The 20,995-nt window shown below is 41.1% G+C and overlaps 1 protein-coding gene across 5 annotated transcripts in view; it reads left to right on the top strand.

Moving 5' to 3' along the window:
• The window catches only part of LOC140205268 (protein kinase C-binding protein NELL1-like), a 1,028,119-nt gene that overhangs the window by 256,963 nt on the left and 750,161 nt on the right, over positions 1 to 20,995 (top strand). For all 5 annotated transcript variants that reach the window (XM_072272741.1, XM_072272739.1, XM_072272737.1 and 2 more), the window contains one exon: positions 4,775 to 4,848. In XM_072272741.1, coding sequence (XP_072128842.1) covers positions 4,775 to 4,848 — 74 coding nt within the window. The remainder of the gene's footprint in view (positions 1 to 4,774; positions 4,849 to 20,995) is intronic.

The following is a 20,995-nucleotide window of genomic DNA, read 5'->3' as shown; positions in this document are numbered from 1 at the left end:
ATGCAAGTGAACATTTGTTCTCTCAATGTTCCCATTTGATCTGAAATTTATTCTTAAGATTCTACAATCTCATTCAATATCGCATTTATGAATACATAGCAGTATCTTATCATTTTCTTGTTTTTCATTAGTATTGATAGGCAAAATAGGATGTACAACTTACCAAAGTTCCTATTAAATGAATGGGAACTTTATATCACATATATATATATATATATATACACACACACATTTGTGAACGGAACCCTCAACTGTGATATTCCTTGCAAGTATCAGTGAGTTTCTAAAGATCAGTGTGAAAAGAAGTGTTAGGAAGATTAAATATGATTCATTAATGAAAGAATTTAAATTGATATAGACTTTTGCCAAAGAATGCACCAAGCTATTTTACAGCAAGTGATTTACTTTAGCGTTGTAATCGACATTATTTACATACAATGGCTAAGGAACCATTTGATCAATTCGATGATCAAAGAACACACTTTCTCAAAGATGTTGGGAGTACATTTCATGGAACATGGAATAGAGCACAATATTGTGCCACAGTTGTTAAATCAGTAATCGAATGACCAACTAAACTAATCCCTTCTGCCTACGTAACGTTCATATCCTTTCACTTCCTGAAAAATCATGTGCATATCAAAGAGATTCCTGAACATTTCTATTGTGTTTGCTTCCACCACCATACCAGGCATCACATTTCAGGCATGAAACATTTTCTATGTTTAAAAAAAGACTTGCATCACACGTCTCCTATGAACTTAACTCCTCTCACCTTGAATGCAGGCCCTCATGTGTTCAATATTTCATCCATGGGGGAAAAGATACTGGCTATCTACTCTCTCTATGCCTCTCATAATCTTATAGATATTCATCAGATTTCCCCTCGGCCTCCACCGGAAACAACTCATGCTTGTTCAACCTCTCCTTGTATCACAAGCCCTCTAATCCACACAGTACCCTGGTAACCCTTTTCCATACCCTGAGCAAAACATTCTTTTTATAATGGTGCAACCAGAACTAAATACGATGTTCCAGAAACAAGAGCTACAACATACCTTCCCAACTCTTGAACTCAGTTCTTTGACTAATAAAAGTGAGGATGGTACATGTCTTTTTTTTTGCTACCTGCTATTAGCCACTTTCAAGGAGCTGTGAACTTGGACCCCAGAGCATATTCATCATCACTGCTAAATGTCTGGCTATTAACTGTATGATGCTTTAACATTCTTTGAATAATGCCATGGAATCCTTTAGATTAAGTGAAAATCTGACAGGCAGCATGTTGATTCCACATTTTATCCAATCGAAGGTGGAAATTTGTCCAAAGCCACATGCCTGCACTGCTAAATTGTGCATTATACACTACCTCAGACATTTGGTTCCATTGAATGAAGTAAAGCTGAGTAATAATGCTCTGCAATATTGTGTACTTGGCACAATGACATAGGATGGCCTTATGCTCTGATCTCTCTGAAAACTCTGCAGTCCCTCAGCATGAACCAAAGTGCCATTGTCAGATCTGATCAGCTTTCCTGTGCCCATGGAACTAGGATTTCTTTCTGCATCAAGAAAACTTGTACCAGTGAAAGCAGGGGGTTGCAGATCCCTTTCTGAGATCAGAAAATTGGTTTAGATCAAGGAGTTTTCTTAGCATATTTGATTTTGCCATTCAGGACCACCTGCAGTGATACTCTTATTAAAAGATGAGAAAATCTGTAGATGCTGGAAATCTTAGCAACACACACAAAATGCTGGAGGAACTCAGATGCTGCCTGGCCTGCTATGGGGGAAGAAAAGGAGACAGACGATGTTTCAGGCAGAGACAAAAGATCCTGGCGAAGGGTCTCGGCCTGAAGCATCAACTGTTTACACTTGTCCATTGATAGTGCCTGGCCTGATGAGTGCCTCCAGTATTTTGTGTGTGTTGCTTCTCATTAAAAGTCTGGCTTTTAGTTAGAGAAGTTCTGCATCCTTGCTTGAATAAACTTTCCTCACAATTGATCAAGCTATTCATTACCATCAGGGTGAAGAATGTGTATCTAACATTGACTAAATTTGCCATTTATAATTCTGAACCAATGTTGATTTATCTTGGCTTATTTGAAGGCACTGCTCTTTCATATGACTGACTTGTTGACTACTCAAGGAAGGTTTGCTAACTTCCAACTGAGCAATCTCATTAGTCCCATAGCCCTTCTCCTTATTTCTCTGTAGCCCTACAACTTACTCTTTCTTTCACGTTTCTATCAACTCCCCTTTGATTCGTCTGTGTCTTTTTACATCAGCCAACTAACTACCAGATGTGATCAGCAAACTTTCATGTTAGGCCTTCAGATCAGTCCTACGATTTTGAACTTACTGTACATCACAAATATCTTCATTATTCTACCCCCTTTGATCCTTTACAATGTTCTTTAAAATGTGTCTCTCAATAGCCATTTAGGGGGAACATTATAATTTATGAGTTTCATGTGAAGCGCAGTTGGGCATTTTACTATTCTATGACTTTCAAGTAAAATACAGATTTTTGCTGTTTCCTTTATTCCATTCTGCACCTTAAAGTAGTCTAGAGATTTTGAGGTTCTTAGATACCCTATTCTTTCAGAAAAGATCAATTTCCTTTCGGAGAGATGACAGAAAGTCCAGGGTTAGATGATTCCAGTGAAGCTGTTGAATGTTATTTCCACTCAGTGAACAGATGGTGGGTGGGGACGAGTGGAGGTAATTGGTGGTGGTGAGTTTTGAAACTCACTGTTTGAAAAGGTGGCAGAAGCAGTTTAAAGTATTGGGTATACTTAAAGCAGGAGTTGATAGGAGGTTGGAGGTTGGTAGGACATCTTCAAAAGAGGCTGCATCCATCATTAAGGACCCCAAATTTCCCAGATAATTTTCTCATTGCTACCATCGAGGTGGTGGTACAGGAGTCTGAAGACACACACTCAACAGTTTAGGAACAGCCTCTTCTCGTCTGCCATCAACTTTCCAAATGGGCAGTAATTCCATATATACGACCTCACTGTTTTTGCTCTCTTTTGGCACTACTTATTAAATTTATATACAGTACTGTGCAAAAGTGTTAGGCACCATAGTTTTTGTATATAGTTTCAGATGATAGCCTCCACAGAGCTTGATTTCAACATCATTGAGGCTGTCTAGGATTACCTGGAGAAGCAGAAGGAAGCGAGACAGCTGACGTCTGCAGAAGAGTTGTGGCAAGTTCTGAAAAATGCTTGGAACAACCTCCCAGTCAATTTTCTCATAAAACTGCAGGACAGTGTACCTCAGAGAATTGATGCAGTGTTAAAGGCAAAGGCTGGTCACACCAAATGCTGATTTGATTTAGTGTTTTTTTTTACTGTTTACTGCTCTTTATAGTAGGTTTCTCGATGTTTAGAAACCTTTCAATATTTTTAAAGCATCTCACTTTACAGAATTATTTCACATGTGCGTAAGACTTCTACATAGTACTGATATGTGCTATAAAATATAAAATACGTTTTCTATTGTAATTTGCAGTTTTTTAAATTATGTATTTCATGGTACCATTGCTGCAAAGCAACAAATTTCATGACAATAGCCAGTAATATTAAACCTGATTCTTATTCTGGCTTAATTAATAAGGGCATCAAAGGTCATGAGGAGAAGACAGACGAATCTGGTTGAGGAGGTAAATAAATCAGCCTTTAGACAGTGAAGGCTCAGTGAGCTGAATGACTTAATTCTGCTTCTTTGTCTTATGGTCTTATTTGGATGACCATTTCAGGAGTCATAACCTAAAGGCTATGCATCATGAGCTGGAAAGTGGATTAAGCTATTATTTGATTAGCATGGATATAACGGGTTGCGTCACCTTTCTTTGCTGTAAACTTCTATGCTTCTTTTGCTCTACTAAATCATTCATCATACCTCATCCTGGCTACCATTGTTCCTCGCTGTGACATCTCTGGGGACCAGAAGCCCTTTTATGTCTGCATGAGCAGGACAAACTGATGTGATACTTGTTTTAACATCTTAAGCACGATCAGCAAGGCGGTTATTTTCCCTCCTTTATCTAGATGTTTTGATTTTTGTTTTTCCCCAGTCACTGCGGATAAAATAGGAGAACAAGAGCTTGTAATTTTTGTGTTGCTGTGGTGTTTTGGAATTGCCCTGAAAGTTAACCCGCACTGCTCTCAAGTCCCAGGACAGTTTAAGACACAGGTCAGAACTCCTTCAGGGAATGGTGATATAAATCAAAACTTTTGTTAGTTCAGTCCATTATCCCGGACCTTAGATAAACAAATGGGTTAAATGATTGCAGATTTGTCTATGTTCTCTGTCAAAGATGTCTCTGATATAACAGAAAGGTCAGGAGAATAAAAGATGTCCTTCATGACATAGTGTATTTTGTAATTGCATTTCTCTCCTTCTGGATGTTAGTCATCTATTTGCTGCAGGCCAATTGAGTAAAGCAAGCCACCATTTAGCAAAAAAGGTGATGTGAATGTCCATCAAGACTGTGACTTTAACCCAGGTCATCCATTCAAGGCACAATTGAACAATTTGACCTCTACTTAAGCACAGCCCCGTAAACCCAATGCTGAGTGTGGGATTGTTTCTTTACAAATTACTTCCTGAAAGGCAACATATAATTAATATTTTTCATTTCATTTTCTTGGACGCATTGCCAGTGATTATATCTGAGGGTGTGCCAAAGTGATTATGCACAGTTTCTTTTTTCATAATCAAACAGATTGCATATAACAGGATTTTATTTTGTTTCGTTCTGCAGCTATGTGTCTCTATGGGGGTCAGAAGCTTGCCGAAGGTCAAAGAGCTTTGAAATCCAAGTGCCGTGAATGCAGAGTAAGTACAACATTGTCTCATTCTGTGATTTGATTTCTCAAATCCAAAACATCTAATTAAAGTGAATCGTACTTGTTCAAAAAAATGGACAATTTGAAAGTATACAATTAAGAACGACTGTAACAACCACTCATTGTGACCAGTTTTTAACTCAGTTCCCCAGATACAATTTGCCCATATTTAAATAGTTTTCACACTCAAAATGCTGGAGGACCTCAGCAGAACCAGTTTCGGCCTGAAACGTTGACTGTTTAATCCTCGTCACTGATGCTGCCTCCTCTGAAAGGACCACAACTTTGTTGCGGTTTGGAAGCTTGAGTACCTCAATGTCCCAGAGAGCTTGTTGGCTGGAGTCAGGGCTTTATTGTTTGGCTCTTGGTAGGGTCACCCATGCCAAACAGGTCAAAAAGTAGAGGACAGATTAATAGTAGTCCACCAGTTCTCCAGCTTCTGGGGTTCAGCTCAGGGCTAACAACCCTGACTGGTAAAGCAAAATCGTTATGGAAACAGCAATGAAGAATCTTTCTACATCTGAGTGCGACAGTATTCTGAGTCTCCACCCAGGACTTGCATGGCTGACAGTAGTGAAAGCCAAGTGGAAGCTACTGCCATGCTGAAAGAAGCCCTGAACACTGCCAGAGATGGAGGACCTTCATTGCTGCCCTAAACACCACCAGTATATCAGGCAGTAAGTATTGATGCTCCCTGCCCTGCTGAGTTCCTCCAGCATTCTGTATGTGTTATTCTGGATTTCCAGCATCTGTCTGGTGTTAACCAATATTAATTTGTCAGTCACTGGTTATAACATTGAGTGAAGACCATATACTATGCTAGGATTAAAAATCAAGTGATTAAGTTTGAAAGAAATCAGGCTTTCTTTGGCTGCTTCCTGGAAAATGTCAGTCCGCAGACTTGATTCAGTTAATGGGAGAGAAAGTATAGTTGCCGTGGATGCTAATGGCTTTATCTCCTTAGATGAACCTTAAACATTTGAGATCCTGTGATCGGATATGCCCATTCCAGCAATTGCTTCAATTTTCACAGCATTTCATATTCTTGTAATGGATGACTGCAGCAATATTAATGAGTTGATTCTGAAAGATGCACTAATGTATGTTCAATGTACCACCAAGATTAAAACACTCTGCACTGACCAGATAGTTCATCATCTAAATGGAGGAAGGAATGCTGTAGAATCAAGAGCTTATTTCCACATCTGGTGATCCTGCACACTCAAGCTGTATACATTTTATAATTCAACCTGCAGCGTCAATTTATGACAGGGGAGGTAGGATTTTCATTTTCATTTTGTGCATGGACTTTTGCACTGTTTTCCATGGATTTTTGAAATTACCTTATTTTGGCACTTTGCACTTTCATGAAAGTTTTAGCTATCTTTATTTTGATTTGAGCACTGGTTCATATCAATGTTTAATCCCTGATTCAAGATTTATGTTGAAAGAACTGAATCTATCAATGTCCTGTTGTACTCTATAACAACCTACACTATCCACAAGACCACCAAACTTTATGCTGTCTACAAGCTTACTAACCCACTCTTCCACTTCCTTATTCAAGTATTGATAAAAATGAGACTTGTGCATGTTCACTTCTTGCAGTACTTGGACTTTGCGTAACAAGAGGATCCAGTGTGACAATCTTATTCACTGAATGTCAGAGCTAGTTGGACATAAGCTTATGGGATTTGGAGAGCTGAGGCCAAAGAATATGCTCTTTTCATTACCTTCCAAAATGACAAATCGATCAGAGGCACAAATCATTATGAAGAACTACCATAAATAAACATTTTTAGCTTATTTATTTGAGCAATGTGCCATAGTAGTTGATGCACATTATAGCACTAGCAGTTGGAAGATCAGGGTTCAATTTCCGCCACTGTCTGTAAGAAGATTGTACGTTCTTCCTGTATCCACATTCAAAGACGTGTGGCTTAGGGTTTGTAAGTGCGGGCATATTATGTTGACACTTGAGGGCTACCCTCAGCTCATTCTTCGACCATGTTGGTTTTAGACACGAATTCTGATGCACATACATTGAATTCGAATTTTAGGCTCAAAAAATTTGCTAAGAGTAATAATGGCTTGATAGTCTTCATCAGCAATACCTTGGGATTGAGGATTACTTCTTCCACTCCAGTTTTGTGGGCTCAGTTGGTGATGAGTGAGACCAATGTTGGTCCTGCAGTCTCTCCCACAGTATCAGGGATGGAAGTTGAGGGGTGGGGTGCAATGAGAAGGTTGTTTGTGATGTGTATACCTGGTGCTTTAACTCAGTATCTATGTGTTTGTGATGCATGGACTTCAGGTCCTCTATAGCATCCTGATGGTCATGCAATTATGAAGAAAGTATCGCAGTGCCTTTACTTAGAAGTTTGCAAAGAATCGACAATACATCTAAAACTTTGACAAACTTCTATAGATGTGTGGTGGAGAGTACACTGACTGGTTGCATCACAGGCTGGTATGAAAACACCAATGCTCTTGAATGGAAAGTCCTACAAAAAAATAATGGATATGGCCCAGTCCATCACGGGTAAAACACTCCCCACCATTGACCATTGATGTTCAGTGCTGTTGCAGGAAATCAGCATCATCATCAGGGATCCCTGCTACCAAGGTTATCAGGAAGGAAGTACAAGAGCCTCAGAACTCACACCGCCAGGTTCAGGAACAGTTATTACCCCTCGACCATCAGGCTCTTGAACCAGAAGGGATAACTACATTCAACTTCATTTGCCTCATTGCTGAACTGTTCCCACAACCAACGGACTCACATTCAAGGACTCTTCATCTCATGTTCTCAGTATTTATTGCTTATTTATTTATAGTTATTTCTGTTATTTTCTTTTTGTGTATTTGCACAAATTGTCATCTTCTGTACATTGTCAGTCTTTATACACTTTTTCATAAATTCTATTGTATTTCTCACTTTTCCTGTAAATGCCTACAAAAAATGAATCTCAAGGTAGTATATGATGACATGTAATAATATAAAGTACTTATTATTATTGATATTATATACATACTTTGATAATAAATTTGCTTTGATTTTGACTAATCCCTGCATTGCACCTCAGTCACAGGCATCCAATGAGAAAGGTATCCTTCCACTCCTATCTTCTTACTCAACAAGCCAATTTTGGTTCCGATTAGCCCACTAACCTTGGATCTCTTCTATCTTAACTTGCAGTAGCAACCTACCATGCAGGATATTTTCAAATGCATTAATAAATTCTCATGTCGATGCAATCATGAACAAGGCATGGCAGCTGCTCTACTTTGTTAGAAATTTGACAAGAAATGGTATGACATCAAAGATTTTGACTAAATTCTATAAATGCACAGTGGAGGTCATTCTAATTGGTTTCCTCACTGGAGTCTCCAGTACTTGAGGTAGTGTTTCAAGAAGGTGGCATCCATCATTAAGGACCCTCTCTATTCGGGACATGGTATCTTCTTGTTAGTACCATCAGGAAGGAGGTACAGGGGCTGAAGACCCATAGTATCAATGATTCAGGGACAGCTTCTTCCTGCCTGCCATCAGATTTCTGAATGGTTCATGAACACTACCTTGTTATCCCTTGCTTTTCTTGCATTATTCATTTATTTTTGTAGGCTACAGATTTTTATGTCTTTACACTGTACTGTTGCTGCAAAACAACAAATTTCATGTCATATGTCAGTGAGAATAAATCTAATTCTGACATATGGACAATACCTGCCACCCTGCCTTCATAAATCTTCTTGGCTACCTCCTCAAAAAGCAATAGTATACTTCTCCTGAACAAAGCCATGTCGACTATCTGTGATCAACCATTGTATTTCCAAATGTACATTCTGTACATCCCATACCATGACATTTCTCCAATAATTTCCCAGCCGCTGTGTATGGCTCACTGGCCTGTAGTTGCATTCCTAATTCTTGCTGCCTTTCTTAAATAAAGGAACATTAGCTGGCCTTAAGTCTTCTGATATCTCCATCAGGAGCTTTGCTTTCTTCTCCTCCACTTTCCATGGCAAATTTTCATGGTCCTGTGGATTTATCAACCCTATCTGTCCCATGATATGATATCTGATGCCTCCTTGCACCTTATACCAGTCTTTTCCAGGTTATCTATGTTCTTCTATATGAAGGAAAATGAGAAGCATTCATTCCAGACCTCACCTACCATGCCTCATTCCATATACAAATAAACTCTTTAGTCTTTAAGGGGACCTGATTTTTCCTTGGCTACCCGCTTGGTCCTGATTGATAGCATGGACATCAAATTCTCTAACTTCTGGTAATACTTCCTATTCCTACTTTTCTATTTTTCCATTCCCCATTCTGGTTCCCCCTTACCCGTTCACTACCCCTTGCCTTCCTATCACTTCCTCTGGTGCCCCTTCTCCTTTCCAATATTCCATGGTTCACTGTCCTCCCCAATCAGATTCCATCTTCTTCAACTCTTTACCTCTTCCACCTATCACCTCACAGTTTCTCACTTCAACCCTCTCCTCTAACCCACCCACCTTCCCCATCATCTAGTTTCACCTATCTTTGGCCAGCTTGTACTCCCCCTTCCCCTTGCCTTCTTATTCTGGCTTCTGACCCCTTTCTTTCTTGTCCTGACATGGGATCTTGATCCAAAATATCGACAGTTTATTTCCCTGCAGCATTTTTCAGATGCTGGAAATCTGAGCAACACACACAAAGTACTGGAGGAACTCAGCAGACCAGACAACATCTACGGAAAAAAGCTTTGGACCGAAACGTCAACTGTACTTTGATCCATAGATGCTGCCTGATCTACTGAGTTCCTCCAGCAATTTGCTCAATATTTTCAACATCTGCTGAATTTGTTGTTTTGGGATTCTCCTTAACCCTACTTGCCAAGGATATTTATTTGCTCTCCTAATTTCTTTCTTAAGTTCTATCCTACTCATTCTATATTTAAAAGAGACTGCCTATATCTGTTGCCTATACCTGCCATGTGTTTTTTTTAAATCAAATATTCAATATCCTTTGTTAGCATAGCTTCCCTAACAAGATCATAAGACCATGGAGAAGAATTAGGCCATTCAGCCCATTGAGTCTGCTCCACCATTCCATCCCTCTCAACCCCATTCTTCTTTCTTATTCCTGTAACTTTTGACATCCTTACTAATCAGGAAATCTTGCCATCCTTGCTGGAACCTACTGGCCCTGATTCTTATGAGTGCATTTTATTATGTGACTGCATTACTAAGTATAGAGTAGTCAGCTGGAAAAGCTTGATGTTATATACTTGTGAATTAAATGAGGAATATATTGGCCAAGAATCAGAAGGCAGCGATGAAGGCACGTGCACTTTATGGATCTCAAAGTAAGCACCCCGTGGAGATATAATGATTTCCATGGTGAGAACCTTCCTTTTTCTGACTCCTGCTGTTGTGACTTCAGGGGATCACCTGTGCTCAGAGTACAGTTGTCAAGGAGTTGTCTGAGCAGCCAATCACATTGAAGGAATTCTCACAAGTGACAACCCCGTTCGAAAAATCACAATTTTTATTTCCCTTTTGAATGTTTTACCAAGTGTGAAGTAGAGAAATTTGAACATGTATGTGTTGTGTATGTGGCCGTTTACACAACAATATCATTAATAAAAACGCTGGAGACTGGTGTTATGTTAACAGGGTTCTTTACTGACTGAAACCGAACTGAACACACACGTACAGATCAATACACCCTAATAGCGCATGCTCAATACGATGTATTACTACAACATAAAGTAGTCCTATATTATACAGTAGGCTATATGGTACACTCCACCCCTTTTATTCTAATAGTGTATCAACTTTTTTTTACTGGGGGCACTACGCTAAACAAATAAGTGTACCCCTAACATGTTGTTGTTGTTGTTGTTCGTCCATCGTACGTCGATGAGGACCTCGACACCATTATTGATGGTGTCGAGACTAGCGCGTGATTTGGATTTAAGTGAGGGAGAGTTGTGCAGAGTCAGCCTCACTCTCCCTTCCCAATTCCCATCTGGATCCAGTGGCAAGACAGATTCGAGACGGCTGGAGATGGGACTAGGCGCAGTGGATGACCAGGACGTCTTCTGTGTCTTGTCCTGCTCTACACATTCCACGATGCTTGCAGAGACCGCCTTCTTGACCGTTGGACCTTCCATTGGTCTTGTCCGCTCAATCTGCCGGAGTCTATCTTCACATGCTGGGATAGACAACTCCCTATCTCACCGAGGGTTTGAGACCTGTCGGTTACCCTCACCTGGTTTAGCCGGCTTGTCGAAGCCGTTGCCCAGGGTGTGGCCGCTGTCGCATGCAAACAGCTACGGGGAGCCACAGGTGAGAGCTGAGTGCCAGGTGGGGACCAAAGGTGGACTAACCGGGGGTGTATGGGGTGTCAGGGAGGGGTAGCACCTCTGGTGGGGTAACACGTCGCGTCCTTTTCAAGGCGGTTAGTCCACCCCTAACATACAATGCTTACCAATTGTTTGTTTAGTAACTTAATAATATCAAATTATAATAAAATAACGTAATAATAATTATTATAATAATTATAACTCAAGTCTTTCGGGGGGGGGGGGGGGGTCTTCTCTGCCTCTCGGGGTAACATCTGCCCTGAAATGTTCGCTTTGGGGAAATAGTTTCCACAGGTACATCAGGTGGGTCCTCAGCACTGATGACAGACTTATCTGTGGATGAGGCTGATGTGGTCACATCAGAAATGTTTGTTTCTATGTCGAGGGAGTCAGGGCAAGGTGTTGCTGTGTTTTTCACCTGAGCATTCAGGATTTGATCCACATGACGTCTCCAATCGTTCTCTCCCACCTGTACTCTACACATCAGTGGTCCGTCTATGGTGGAAATTCTACCCGACAGCCACTTTTCAGTCCAGTAATCATGTGCAAGAACTGACTGTCCCACACTGAAGCTCCGTGTTGACTTAGCATTCAAGTGTTTGAACTGTCTGTTCTCCACATCACGCCGTACATCTGGTTTGAGATGATCCATGCAGGACCTCAGGTCCATGTTCAGACACTTCATTGCTGGAGTCTGATTAGTGGTTGCATGTACTGCATTACGATAGACAAGGAGGAAGTTGTCTTTCTTATGTTGCAGTGGTCGATTCTCGCTGTTCATTGCCTTGATGGCTTTCTTGAATGTCTGTACAAGTCATTCTGCCATGCCATTTGTGGATGGATGATAAGGGGCAGATGTAAAGTGCTTGATTCCATTGCTCTTCATAAAATTTTGGAATTCTTCAGAGACAAATGGTTGTCCATTGTCTGTGCAGATTTGTTCTGGTATGCTATTCCTGGTGGACATGGTCCTCAGAACTGTAATGGTCTTTTCTGATGTGGTTGACTTCATTTTGATGACCTCTGGCCACGGAATGTGCATCGACAGCGATTTAAAAAAAAAGAGTCCATGAATAGTCCAGCAAAGTTGATGTGCACTCGTTGCCATGGTGATGAGGGCCACTCCCATGGATGGAGAGGGGCTTGTGGTGGTGTGCTCTGGATCTTTTGACATCCAGAGCAGTTCTTGGTCAAGTCTTCAATCTGTTTATCGATTCCTGGCCACCACACATAGGCACAGGCAAGACTTTTCCTCTTCACAGTACCCAGGTGCCCCTTGTGCAGGTCCTCCAGCACTCTGGTGCATAGCTTGGGAGGAATCACAACTCGTGAGCCACACTTTAGAGTTCCTCGACACACTGACAACTGCTCCTTCCTCACTGAGAAGGCTGGAAACAGTGTGTTACCCTGTGCTGGCCATCCCTTTACCGTGATGTCATACACTTTTGACAACATAGGATCATTGTGTGTTTCCCTTTCAATAAGGCTGTTTGTTACTGGTAATTGTTCAGCTATTGTTGTGTGAAAGACCTCTGCTGAATCCATTTGCGTAGTTACCTTTGAAGTGGGCAGTGGTAAACGTGACAAACCATCTGTATTGCCGTGTTGCTTGGTCCTTGTGTTCAATGTCATACCTGTGACCTCCTAAGAAAAGAGACTATCGCTGTAGCCTTTGTGCCGTCATCACTGGAACGCCTTTCCTTGGGTTGAAGATTGACACGAGAGGCTGATGGTCAGTCAACAGAGTAAACTTTTGGCCATACAGGTAGTTTTTCTTGACAGGTAGAATTTCTTGACTCCCCACATGAGGGCTAGGGCCTCTCTGTCAATCTGTGCATAGTTGCGTTCAGCTGAAGTTAACATTCTTGAGGCAAAGGCTATTGGTCTTTTGGGGCCATTTGGAAACTTGTGTGATAACACAGCTCCTATCCCATGGGCGAGGCATCACAAGCTAGTCGGATAGGGAAGGAGGGGTCAAAGAGCGCGAGCACCCTTTCTGAAGTTATGAGTCTTTTAGTTTCTTGAAACGCTTTCTCGCAGCTCTCAGTCCACTTCCATTGTGTCCTTGTCTGTAATAATGCATTTAGTGGGTGTAGACTGTGCAAGAACTTGTGGTAGTAGTTCACTAGACCAAAATGTGCTCTCAGCTGAGGCACATTTTCAGGTTGTGGTGCTTTAAGCACTGCTTCTATCTTGTTTTGAGACGCGTGTAAGCCGTCCTTGTTGATCACATGCCCACAGTATGAAATTTCCTTTTTGAAAAACTCACATTTCTGTCGATTAGCTCTGAACCCATATTCTCATAACCTGGTGAGCACTTGTTTTGGGTTAGAAAGATGGTTGTCGTCATCCTTGCCAGTGACAATGATATCATGCAGGTAACACTGAGTCCCCGGAATTTCTTGCAGAAGCTGGTCCATTGCCCTTTGCCAGATTGCAGGCGCTGATGCTATCCCAAACACCAACCTGTTGTACTGCTAAACTCCTTTGTGTGCATTTATTGTCAGGTATTTCTTGGATGCTTCCTCAATTTCCATTTGGAGGTAAGCCTGGGTCAAATCAATTTTTGTGAAATGTTCCCCTCCTGACAGGGAAGCAAAAATGTCCTCAATACGGGGTAGGGGTTACTGTACAGTGCAGAGAACTGGGTTGGCAGGTCACTTTAAAGTCACCACATATACGCAACTTGCTTGGTTTTCCTGGTTTTGTGCTGGAGGTTTTCTTCATCACTGGAACAATAGACGTGGCCCATTCACTCCAATCCACCTTTGATAGGACCTCAGTCTGCTCCAAATTTTTCACCTCTGCCTCTGCTGTTGGGCGAATTGCATATGGCACTGGTCTGGCTTTGTGAAATTTTGGACATGCATTTTCCTCAATCTCAATCTCTGCTTTCATGCCCCGAAGTGTTCCTATTCCTTTCATGAACACTTCTTTCTTTCTTTTTTATCAAATCTTTTTATTATTTTTTTCCCAAAATAAACATGAGTACATCGAATAAATAACACTTACAATGTCTCAAGAAAAAAAACATTATATAAAGATTGAAAAATTTTTGTGATGAAAAAAATCTCCTACTAGGCAAGAAGAGTGGGAAGAAAGAAAAATCCCATTAGGTGTTCAACCCCAGAGCCATGTGTCATACATAAAACCTCAAGATAAACATCAAACTGCCAGCAAAAAAAAAACCAAAAAAATTTACAATTAGATCGTGGAGAATTTATCAATTAACTCAAATGATAATAACGAGCAAATGAACCCCATCCTTTCTCAAAATCAAACATAGGTTCAGGGGTTCGACTTCTAATTTTCTCCAAACTTAAGACATAGCATCACTTGAGAGAACTATTGCGTCAAAGTGGGACCGTTGTATCCTTCCACTTCAACAAAATGGCCCTCCTAGCTATCAATGCAACAAGTGCAATACCATGTTGGTCAGACACAGAGATACCATGGGTATTTTGAGGAATTATTCCAAAAAGCACTGTTAATTTGTTAGGTTGTAAATTAATTTTAAGTGCTTTAGAAATTGTCGAAAAAACTGACTTCCAGAACTGTTCCAGTATAGAGCAAGACCAAAACATGTGTGTCAGTGTAGCTGTCTCAGTTTAACATTTATCATAATAACTAGCAACATTAGGGAATATTTTAGACAGTCTCTCCTTCGTCAAGTGGTAACGACGTACAATTTTAAATTGGATCAGTGAATGACTAGCACAGATCGAAGAAGAGTTAACCAGCTTCAGAATCCACATCCAATCTTCCGTCGTAAAAGTCAAATTGAGTTCCTTTTCCCAATATTGTTTAATCTTAAATAAAGGACGTTTATCCCATTGTAATAGTAAATTATAAATTCTTCTAATGGATCCTTTCATCGAATGGTTCATACTCATAATAGTATCTAACAGGTCAGCATCCAATATGTAAGGAAAATTACTTAAATATTTTTGTAAGAAATGTCTAAGTTGGAGATACTGTTAAAAAGTGTGAGTATGAAAGAGAATATTTATCAACTAATTGTTCAAAGGACATCAGTCTACCTTCTTTAAATAAATCCAAAAAAGAATTAATACCTTTATTTATGAACACTTCTTCAGAGTCAGTAAGTATTTGTGACAGTCTCTCAGATGTAGCCTTGCTGCCTGCCTTTTCTGACACATCTAGTGCCTTGATGGTGTGCCAATCCAACTGCATTTTCCTGAGCCATTCATGTCCCAGCAATGGTGGTCCTCCATTTTTCAGTACATAGAGGTTCACCTGCTGTGTTTTGTCTCTGTAGGCCACTGTCACATTAATTTTACCTTTGGGACACACTTTCTGTCCTGTGTAAGTCGTTAGCAGTAGTTTGGTTCGTTTCAGAGGTATGTGAGAAAACAGTCAACTGTAGTCGTGTACCGAGACTACTGTTAAAGCTGAGCCTGTGTCCAACTCCATTTTCAGTCTCATGCCTGCCAGTTGTGGAGTGATCCATATTACTCTTCGATCATCTATGTCTTTCACGCTGTGAAGTTGCAGACAAGACAATTCACTTTTGTCTGAGTCGTTTTCATCAGCATTGTTTTCTTTCATTTTGTGCATATTGTTGTATTTTCCTTTCTGGAGTTTCTTGTTTCTCTGTATTTTGTCCTTTTTCTGCTGTTTACTAGCTTTGCATACTTTGCTACAGTATCTGCATTCTTTATCTTTAAACCAGCAATCATCAGGGTCATGTGACCTTTTCCCACAATGGTAACATTTCTTTCCTTCATTTCTGTTCAGTGACATTTTATTTGTGGCATATTCCAGAGATTTTCGTTGTATCTCGGAGCACCTCGTGTGGCTCTTCCTAATGATATTGAGATGTTTAGCGCTTTCTCGAATGTAAGGTCTTTTTCACACAGGAGCTTCTTCTGTATGGTTTCACAGTGCATGCCACACACTAACCTATGCCTTCTATATATTGATCCGGTGCTCCCGATGTGGCCTTCTATATATTGGTCCGGTGCTCCCGATGTGGCCTTCTATATATTGGCGAGACCCGACGCAGACTGGGAGATTGTTTTGCTGAACACCTACGCTCTGTCCGCCAGAGAAAGCAGGATCTCCCAATGGCCACACATTTCAATTCCACATCCTATTCCCATTCTGATATATCTATCCGCAGCCGCCTCTACTGTAAAGATGAAGCCACACTCAGGTTGGAGGAACGACACTTTATATTCCTTCTGGGTAGCCTCCAACCTGATGGCATGAACATTGACTTCTCTAACTTCCGCTAATGCCCCATCTCCCCCTCATACCCCATCCGTTATTTATTTATATACACACATTCTTTCTCTCTCTCTGCTTTTTCTTCTCTGTCCCTCTAACTATACCCGCTGCCCATCCTCTGGGTTTTCTCCCCCCCCCCGTTTTCCTTCTTCCTGGGCCTCCTGTCCCATGATCCTCTCATATCCCTTTTGCCAATCACCTGTCCAGCTCTTGGCTCCATCCCTCCCCATCCTGTCTTCTCCTATCATTTTGGATCTCCCCCTTCCCCCTCCCACTTTCAAATCTCTTACTAGCTCTTCCTTCAGTTAGACCTGACGAAGGGTCTCGGCCCGAAATGTCGACTGTACCTCTTCCTAGAGATGCTGCCTGGCCTGCTGCATTCACCAGCAACTTTGATGTGTGTTGCTATCCCTTAATGCGTCTGATAGACCAGCTCCAAATTGATAATGTTCTGATAATTTGCACAATTCAGCACAATATTCAGAAATGCTTTAATTTTTGCTCTGATTCCGTTTATGGAATTTAAATCTTTCAGCAATGACCAGCGGTTTGGGGTTTAAATGCTGTTGGACAGTGTCTGCTATTCGCTTGAACGTTTTGACAGCTGGCTTTTCAAGGGCTAACAAGCTCCATAGCAGGCCATATGTTTTCGCGCCCATTACACTAAGTAAGACGCTGGCTCTCTTTTCTTCATTAACATTGTTAGCATCACAGTATAACCCCATTCTTTCAATATGAATTGCCCAGTCTTCAATGCCACTATCAAATGCTGTAATGGTTCCAATTAACGCCATCATTGTTATGTTAATTTAGCCCCAGTCCCTTGTTTTCTTTTTGACTCACATATCCTTTTTTTGGCTAGCGTTGCTAGCGTACGCCTGCTAGATGCCTGTGTTGCTCCTTTTTATCACCTCCCTTCTGGCTAGGCAGACCCTCAGCCCCTGGGGTCAGCGCTGGCTGTGGTCTCTTGGTCTCCCGACGTGCTGCCGCTCCGACTGTGTCTCCGATTCCTTTTGGACTTGCGGCCTCTCCCACTTCTTGGCCTGTACTTTGCGCTCTTCTTCTGAGTGCTGTTATCAAATAAACACGGCGTTCCGATACGATGTAGGTTCATTAACCTTGTCACCAATTTGTTGTGTATGCGGCCGTTTACACAACAATATCATTAGTAAGAACTCTGGAGACTGGCGTTACGTTAACAGGGTTCTTTACTAACAGAAACCGAACTGAACACACACGTACAGATCAATTCGCGCCTAATAGTGCATGCTCAATACAATGTATTACTACAACATAAAGACCATAAGACAAAGGAGTGGAAGTCGGCCATTTAGCCCATCGAGTCTGCTCCGCCATTTTTATCATGAGCTGATCCATTCTCCCATTTAGTCCCACTCCCCCGTCTTCTCACCATAACCTTTGATGCCCTGGCTACTCAGATACTTATCAATCTCTGCCTTCAATAAATGACTTGGCCTCCACTGCTGCCCGTGGCAACAAATTCCATAGATTCAACACCCTCTGGCTAAAAAAATTTCTTCGCATTTCTGTTCTGAATGGGCACCCTTCAATCCTTAAGTCATGCCCTCTCGTACTAGACTCCCCCACCATGGGAAACAATTTTGCCACATCCACTCTGTCCATGCCTTTCAATATTTGAAATGTTTCTATGAGGTCCCCCCTCATTCTTCTAAACTCCAAGGAAAACAGTCCAAGAGCGGACAAACGTTCCTCATGTTAACCCTCTCGTTCCCGGAATCATTCTAGTGAATCTTCTCTGAACCCTCTCCAAAGTCAGCACATCCTTTCTTAAATATGGAGCCCAAAACTGCCCACAGTACTCCAAGTGAGGTCTTACCAGTGCCTTATAGAGCCTCAACATCACATCCCTGCTCCCTACTCTATTCCTCTAGAAATGAATGCCAACATTGCATTCGCCTTCTTCACCACTGACACAACCTGGAGGTTAATCTTAAGAGTATCCTGTACGAGGACTCCCAAGTCCCGTTGCATCTCAGAACTTTGAATTCTCTCCCCATTCAAATAATAGTCTGCCCGTTTTTTTCTTCTGCCAAAGTGCATAACCATACACTTTCCAACATTGTATTTCATTTGCCACTTTTTTGCCCATTCTCCCAAACTATCCAAGACTCTCTGCAGACTCTCTGTTTCCTCAGCACTACTGGCCCCTCCACCTATCTTTGTATCAAGAGCAAACTTAGCCACAAAGCCATCTATTCCATAATCCAAATCGTTGATGTACAACATAAAAAGAAGCGGCCCCAACATGGACCCCTGTGGAACACCACTGGTAACCGGCAGCCAACCAGAATAGGACCCCTTTATTCCCACTCTCTGTTTCCTGCCAATCAGCCAACACTGTATCCACGTATGTAACTTTCCCATAATTCCATGGGCTCTTATCTTGTTAAGCAGCTTCATGTGTGGCACCTTGTCAAAGGCCTTCTGAAAATCCAAATATACAATATCCACTGCATCTCCCTAGTCTAGCCTACTTGTAATTTCCTCAAAAAATTGCAATAGGTTTGTCAGGCATGATTTTCCTTTAAGGAAACCATGCTGAGTCCTGCCTATCTAGTCATATGCCTCCAGGTACTCCACATCCTCTCCACATCCACTCCATTTCACCATTTGATAGGTTAGAGTTCGAATGTGAGAGGAAACCAGAACAACCACATGGTCATATGGAGAATGTACAAACTCCATACATACAGCGGTAGAAATTGAACCTGGCTCCTTTGTGCTGTAATAGTGTTACAGTAACCACTATGCTACTGTGCTACCCCAAATTTGAAATAATTTGAAATGTTACAATAATTTATTATTGTTACCTACTGTACTCTGAGATACAGTGATAAAACTTTTATTTGCCATCCAAGCAGATCATATTGACATTGACATGTACATCAGCATTGAGAAAAGAAAACAGAATGCAAAATACAGTATTGTAGCTACAGAGAAAGAAAGGAGTCAGTAACCAAATAAAATACAAAGGCTGCTACAAGGTAGATTGGGAGAATGGGAATTCGTTTTTAGAATATGAGAAGTCCATTAAAGAATCTGTTAACAGTGGGATACAGGATATCCTCAAATCTGGGGTTACTCTTTTACAAGCTTTTGTATCCTGTCCAAGAGGAGAGGGGAGGGGAAATTGCAGAAAACAAATAAGAAAAGTTGAGTCAATAGCCAGAAAGTTTAGCTTTGCAAATGGCTCAGAGCTTGCATAGTAAAATACAAGGTCGTTATTCTGTTTTACAGCAGCAGGAGTCAATAGCTTAAATTCTCACCAGTTCAAATGCTAGGCCATTAAGTCATTGGGTCTGCTCTGCCATTTCATCATGGCTGATTGATTATCCCTCTCAACCCCATTCTACTGACTTCTCTCCATGATTTTTGACACCTTTACTAATCAAGAACCTTTCAACCTCCGCTTTAAGTATACTCAATTACTTGGCATCTACAACTGTCTGAGGCAATGAATTTCACAGATTCACCACCCTCTGGCTAAAGAAATCCCTCCTCACCTCTATCCTAAATGGGAATCCTTCTATTCTGCAGTTAAACCCTTGGTTCCTAGACTCCCTCACTATAGAAAACAACTTCTCTACATCCACTGTATTTAGGCCTTTTAATATTAAATGAAATTCAGTGAGATCCTCTCACACTTCTAAACTCCCATGAGTACAGGCCTAGAGCCATCAAACGCTCTGTACATTTAACCCTTTCATTTCCAGGATAATTGTTGTGAACCTCCTCTGGACCATCTCCAATACCATCACATCTTTTCTTAGATAAGAGGCCCAAAATTGCTCACAATACTCCAAGTTGATCTGAAAAATGCCTCATAAAACAACAGCATTACATCCCCAACAAAAGAAAATCTGCAGATGCTGGAAATCTGAACACACACAAAATACTGGAAGAACTCAGCAGGCCAGGCAGCATTTTGTGGGCATTACATCCTTGTTTATTACATTTAAGTAGGAGTTTTCTTGCTTTAGAGGTAATACAGAAAAGGTTCACCAGGTTAATATGTTGTCTGAAGGGGTTGACGTGAAGAAGAGTGGGACATATTAAACTGATACTCCTTGGATATCGGGAACATAAAAGGTATTGTTATATAAACATAAAATGCAGAGGAGTCTGGACAAGATGACAACTGAGAGGCTGTTTCCATTGTGGGGGAATCTGGTGAGGAGATAGTTTCAGAACAATTGTCATTTAGGATTAGGAAGAGGAATTTCTTCTTCAGGTGCAATATACAGTAAATGTTTGGAATTTGCTCCCTCGGAGGTTGTGGAGGCTGAATCATTGAATATATTAAGGATTAAAATAGGCAGACTTTTGATATACTGCATGTGGGAGTTGAAGGCGACTGAGAATTTAGTGAATGGTTAAGCAGACTCAAAGGACATGTAGCATAACTGAGTGGTCTAAGGTGCTGGATTAAGATTTTAATCTCCACAGAGGCATGAGCTCAGATTCCAAGATGCCATTAAATACGTACCT

This window comes from Mobula birostris, chromosome 11 (genome assembly GCF_030028105.1).
Source record: "Mobula birostris isolate sMobBir1 chromosome 11, sMobBir1.hap1, whole genome shotgun sequence".
Taxonomy (NCBI): domain Eukaryota; kingdom Metazoa; phylum Chordata; class Chondrichthyes; order Myliobatiformes; family Myliobatidae; genus Mobula; species Mobula birostris.
This window is presented reverse-complemented; position numbering and strand designations above follow the sequence as displayed.